The 6574-nt window shown below is 39.0% G+C and overlaps 1 protein-coding gene across 1 annotated transcript; it reads right to left on the minus strand.

Annotated features, from left to right (window-relative positions):
* Window positions 1-291: 291 nt before the first annotated feature.
* LOC139765933 (NADH dehydrogenase [ubiquinone] 1 alpha subcomplex subunit 7-like) lies at window positions 292-4394 on the minus strand. The gene is made up of 3 exons (XM_071693906.1): window positions 4236-4394; window positions 955-1157; window positions 292-441 (listed from the first exon to the last, which is right to left on the minus strand). The coding sequence occupies exons 1-3, from the start codon at window positions 4299-4301 to the stop codon at window positions 363-365; spliced, it is 348 nt and encodes a 115-aa protein (XP_071550007.1). The 5' UTR covers window positions 4302-4394; the 3' UTR covers window positions 292-362.
* Window positions 4395-6574: the final 2180 nt, after the last annotated feature.

Genomic DNA, 6574 nt, shown 5'->3' on the forward strand with positions numbered 1-6574 from the left:
CCTTGCCCTCTTTCATTCCATGCCTGTCCTCGAACATTTTTGTTTCTGCTTAAAGCCCTTCTTTAAAGAGGAATGTAAAGAGTATACCCAGAAAGGGTTTACTTTAAAGAGTGGGAACAAGCAAAGAAAGATAAAAATATAATTTTGGGAAGTTCAAGAAGGTAAATTGGTATTAATGCAACAAATCCAGGATATGCAAAGGCGGTTTCATGGCCCTCTTGAGAGAATAATTGTATAGTGCATCACAGTAAATATGTATAAATACTATTTGTTTGGTAATTCAAAATCAAATCACTAAAATCTATTTATTTTATTTTACATTTTGTACATATACATTACATAGACTATAATTTCCTTCAGTCTTAATTGAAACCACTATCATAAGCATGAACTGGCCCTGGAGTTTTTGGCTTTGAAACAGCGACTACTGCATCCTCCGTTCTGTTAAAAGAAATTCACATCAGACAACAGAAGAATTCTGAACCAAAGCTGAATATCAAATTCTGAATAAAACAATTGGAAAATGAAAAAAACACACACAACTCCATGTCTTAAACTTTGATCCCATTTACATGCAGTTGATTACGTGAGGCACTAAAGTTTAAGCAGCAACACTGATGTTTACCAGTTATGGAGACTCCTTTGCCATGGCCACTCCCTTCAGGGAGTTCCTTAAGGAAATGGGCATCAGAGATAATATGTAGTTAGACAGATAAGAGCAAATGAATAAATCCTCTAAGAGCAGTTTCTAATAAAATCGAATACTTTTCTCTGACTTGCCTATATTTTGCTGAAATTCTTGTGAATAAGTACAAAGTCTACCTTAAGTGTTCAAAGGTAAAAATCAAAATGATGAGAAACCATCAAACCGTGAAGCTTACAGAACTATGGTGAATAAAAGCATTAAGGAAATGGAAAAGACAAAGTAATATCATCATAGGTACATCCACTTACTCAGGAGCCAGAGATATCAGTTTAGTGGGTCCACATGATGAATTAACAGCCAGGACCTCATTTGGTGTAACTGCACGACGGCCATCACGAGTATAGTAATAGTTAGCAGAAAGTTTAGAACTCACACCAGGAGGTAGATTGGGGTCTGGTTGTGAACGGCAGGATACTATATCTGCTTGACGTAAAGCACTGGTATGTTCACGCTGAAAACAAAATATATCATGATCTATTGACATTTCAGTGCACCATATGATGTAACATAGAGAATTTCCAATATAAGCAAGCATGGAGTATGTTAGCAGACCTCAGGTGCCCATGAAATTAATTATTGCTGGAGAACTATTCTTTTATCCAATGGAATTCATTTTATAAGCTACATCAGAGTTGTGGAATACATTCTCTTTTCCAAACTATCCATCACTCATCAAGGTTTTCCCAGATCTTTATGTTGGCTTTCTCATTTTCTCTTACTTTCCTATACCTTTCCCTTCCCTTCATATAAATAATTTCCCTTTTCTGCATAAATAAGGGAGCTAAGTTAATTTTTTTCCTGTTTTCTAAATCTTGGGATACACAAGATATGGATGCTACAAGGATTAGATAGGCATAACAACATGCAAAATTTATCAGCAAATGTTTTAAGCACTGCCTGTCGGTAATGGGCATCTGAAAGAATGCAGCTTATCATCATTCAGAATGTTTGAAAAACATTCAGCATGCATTGTCCTGCTCTAACTAGAAAAACAATGTGATATAATACTGAAGGTTGAATACTTGGGAGAATGAAAGCTGGATATGATAATGTTTGCAATAACTATAAAACACAAAAGATATGAGACATGACAGGAAAGAGACGAATAATCTGTTTCATGATGCTTAATGTGGAGTTATGGGTGAGATACAGGATGTAGGCAAAATTTTGCCATTGCTCGCAGCATTTCCCAATGAACTGCTGATATTCTTTGTTACTATGCATTTTACAGTTGTCAATCTTCGGCTCACCCATCTGCTTTAAAACTGTCTGCCTAGCCTTTTTGTCAAGGTTCAGTAAATATGCCTTGGTCTTTTCTTTTCCCCCAAAGCAGTAAAAGTCTCTTTATCTTTTTTGCTGGACTCTTGGATACTACAATTTGTTGTCATTTTGACAAAGCTAATGGACTGAAAGGATTATTACTATAATAATTCTTCTTATTAAAACATTATCATTCATAATTCAACACAAGAACTCCCGAGCCTAAAGGCTGCTTTCCATGCAGTAGTGGGGAAATGATGGAGTCATTCAGAGTGAGATGGTCCCAGCGGAACGTTAAACATACTGTATACAGGGTTAAATAATACTCAGTATGTAGGCATCACATATGTTGGTCTCTAACATGGAAAAGAAATCTAAGTTAAGCCACACTGCTAGCCAAAGCATAAAAAACTAAGTAATAGCTGAATTCTGATACAGTTAAAAGTTTCATTCACATAAATTCTCTTTTGTATGCATAAATTTGAAACTACATTTTTCATTAATGATTTGTTTTTAATACTTCATTTATGATTTGTCTAGACCCTTTAATTCAGTAGTAATTACTAGGAAAATGCTGAGGGCCAATTGGGGATATAGAAAATTCTGATTGGACCACATTGGTTTTGTGGAAATATATGCATGTATAATCATTGTACAAACAGGTCTCTTAGTATATAGATAATTATATTGAATCTCTACACTTTATTTGTCGCAGTTCAATAATCTGGATATGTTTCCCTATTCTTACGATTAATACATACAATCTCTATTATTAATTTTATTATTATTTTCCTCTCTAGATTGCAGGAGATAAAAGTGTGGGCTACATGTGGCCTGAAAGCTGCTTTGTGAATACCACAACCCTAGACTTATTTGAAGGGCTGCACAATAAGAACAGGTATGATCTTAAAATTATCGTAAACCCTTTCATGTGTTCAAGATTTTTCAGCAGGGTTAAAATTTGACAGTGACGGCCTTAATTACCCCTGGCAGTCAAGTAACTAAACAACCAATCTTGTTAAACCAGACGATAAGCATTTTTTTTGCAACGATAGTGTAGTCTCTAGAGAATAATTGGAATACATAATAGTAATTCACCAGTTTATCTGCACAACAGAACCAGTTTTGAATAGTGAGCGATTTTGCACAAAGGTAATTTGAGGATTTACCATATATTTTGTGAAATAAATATTGTGACTTTGATGAAGGTTATGAGTATCAGCAAAAATATGGGGTAATGTAAATATAGGTGAAGCACTTGTAAAACATCAGAGAACCTAGGAAAACACACATAACCTCCCCTGTGGAAGAGCTTGTGGAGTTGTGCTGAAAGAGGACAGGTGATTGGGAATATCTGGTTTTGAAAATGGGACATACATATGCATACTTGGGTGAGTTAAGTTAATTATGTTTTCATATAATTTGAAAAAATATAAGTATTGAGGCTGCTATCTTCCAGGTACTGTTTCGGTTCCCATAAACACAATAATTAAGGATTTTACTCACTCCTAAACCCCAAAAGCAAGTTATACTGATTTTCACAACTTCGTTCATTTTGTAAATCAATGTACAAAATGAATAAAGTTGTGCAAAATTCAAGCATGCATCATGTGGACGTATGGTGATGGCCACCTACAAGATGGTCCTATTTGACCGTCAATGTGCTATGCATGAGGACATTTGTAAAGTAGTTTAGGATCCCATGTGCATACATCCTTTCTAGTCGACAGATTTTACAGTAAATAGCACCAATTGATTCTTTACATCCTAAACAGCTGGTATAAGTTGCTTCATCCCACAATCTCCGTTCACTTTAAAGCAGGTGCTACACAAAACCTCACACTCTACATCAACTTTACTAAGTGTAACGCTGGTGACGCTTTCGTCAAAATCTATCAACTAGGAGTTGTGTGCACTTTTTTTTTTCTAAATCTACCAGATTTTTATTAGAGCAATCGATTTTTGAAGAGCCCTTCTAAGTTATTTTACCCCCACATCTTCATAACCCTCACTACTTTCACTTCACATCACACTGTAGAAAAAATATCATTCTCCAAATCTTGCTCCACCTCTCCCATTTTACCCACTAAACACTGAAATACATATAGAAAACAAAATCACTTAATACTCAAAGCCATTAGCTCTTATTCTCAGAATGACCAAGTGAATGGGACCCACCCGAGTCGTGTCTGTACTCCTTGAAAATGAGACACGATTTTGATGAAATACCTCACTGAACAAGTTCAGTAACACAAACTTAATTACACACCCCTAGTAGGAACTGGCGGACAGCTCGAAGAAAAGGCGAAACATCCCTATATTGCACCCTCGGCATTTTGCAGTGTAGTCCAGCTTCGGCTCCGTACGGATATGTTTTCGTGAACAGCTGATTTCTCGAGTATACATATCCTGTAAGAGCTATTTTTCTTTTATCAATTTTCAACTGCATTCCTTAAAAGTTTCAATGATAATATCTTTGATTGGTCTAGAAAGTAGAAATAGCAGGTGAAAGATTATTTTGTGTTTTTTATGTAAAACAGAGTAAAATATCTTAATAGCATAACACGGATATAGATATTTTAATGTAGCAAATTGTGGATAACATGTATTTTTCAATTGACCGTACCTTGCATTCATCATGGAGATGAAATTTTTCTCAGAATTACGTTTAACAAACTTTTCATATCACTTCCCTCTAATCTTCCCATTGTATCTTCAATGTTGCTGAACTCTTCCTGTTCTGTTAAAATTTCCATCAATGCTTCTCTTTAATTGTGTGTGTGTGTGTGTGGTGACCAGCCATACGAGGATTGACTGTGATGGTAACTTCCTATCGGGAAAAAGCAAAGACGAGGAATTTTTTTCCTCTTCATCTTTCCTCTTAAGACCTTTAAGACTCGTGTTTGTAGACATAAGCCTTAAAGATCTCCCATGTAATTTCTTTATTCTTTTATTTTTGATTTATTTCGTCTTCACCCGAGATGGCCATGCCTGGGGTGCATATAATTCAGTTATATATATATATATATATATATATATATATATATATATATATATATATATATATATATATAATCTGAAAATGATGCCAAGATCTTCGAGAAAACTTTCTTCTCTGCCTTTCTATTCAAGGACACATGTAAATGACGAGCTGATGTGTGATACGCTGTCAGATATTACTGTCCCTGGCAATATGACTGATCAGTTTACTTCCAAGACGGGAGAGTTACGACTTAGAGTGATCGCCATTAATGTATATAACATCTTAATGAGATTCCGAGGGGGTGTCGAGGGTGACTCCTGGTGGAGAGCTTTACGCTAGGTCATGCCAAGGAAGCCTTATTTTTTAAAAAATAAGCGTTTTGCGTGTGTCGCAGCCGACGTCTTAGGTCGGCCTTGTGTCCCTGACGCATCAGGCCACGGCCCTGCCCTTCCCTGCTGCTGCTGCTGCCGTGCCCTCCAGGGGGCGTCTTGATTTGGTAAAGGGATTATCTATATTGTTTTAGAGTTATTAGAATTCCGCAGGTAGGCTCCATTAAGGGAAGCATGTGGAGGGTTCCAGGCAGGGCTCGACCTGGGATGGGGTGGGGGAGGCCCCCCCCCCCTTCCCCCTGTGGAGGGTCCCACAGGAAGCAATAACAGAGTGGGCCGCCGCCCTCCATTAGGGCCGCCAATCAGAAATCTCCTGACTAAGGTTTTTGCTAACCCCGTTACCGGCGATGGTGTTACTACGCTTCATTACTTCCCCCTCCCCTTCCCACAGTCTTAATGACCACTTCCTGGGTGGGTTTGTAGGGTGGGGAAGGTGGGGTTATCGGGAAGGGACAGTAGGGGATGTGGCCATCGGCTGGGGGTTGTAGGATCGCAGCAGTGGGACTTGACGCGAGGGGCGAGGAGGCTGCGGGAGTGTGTTGGCAGGGGAGTTTTCGGACGTGACTGGGCTGTGGGACAAGGCTGGGCTGTGGGGCAAGGTGGGGCTGTAGGACAAGGGAGGACCGTGGGAAGAAGTTAGGGTGTGTGGAAAGTTGGTGCTGAGGGACAAGGCGATGCCACCGGGCTGCAAGTGTTAGGCTAACCGGGGATGAGGCTAGTAAAGCAAGATGTGAAGTTAACCAGGGGGTAGAAATATCCACAGGTGACGCTAGTCCGAAGTGAGACTAGAGACAGGGACGAGGCTAGGCAGATGTTGGGCTAGATCAGGGTGAGGTTAGCCATGCGTAAGACTAACCAGGACGAGACTTAAAACAGTCCCGTCAGGATCCAGTCTGTGAGCTAGCGATGTGTGAGGCTAGCAGGGTGTGAGCTAGCCAGGCTAGATGCCAGCCAGGCGTGAGGCTTGGTAGATGTGAGGCTAGGGATGGAGCTGGCCAGGTGTACTTTCGGGTAATATGGTTACGCCTCTATCTCACGGTCGGTAAGGCAAAAGTGCTCGAGTGGAGAAGTAGCATCACGCTCACTTGAACAATTACTCTGGGAGATAATGACTTACTATTACGGTATATCGAGTGTGTCGCTATAACGATGGCCTCGCTATTATTACCAAATGACCTATTTCAGTATACGTCTTCAGAGAAATCCTTCCTTATGTTAAAAAAAAAAAAAACTTCC

The sequence above is a fragment of the Panulirus ornatus genome, chromosome 56 (assembly GCF_036320965.1).
Source record: "Panulirus ornatus isolate Po-2019 chromosome 56, ASM3632096v1, whole genome shotgun sequence".
NCBI lineage: Eukaryota > Metazoa > Arthropoda > Malacostraca > Decapoda > Palinuridae > Panulirus > Panulirus ornatus.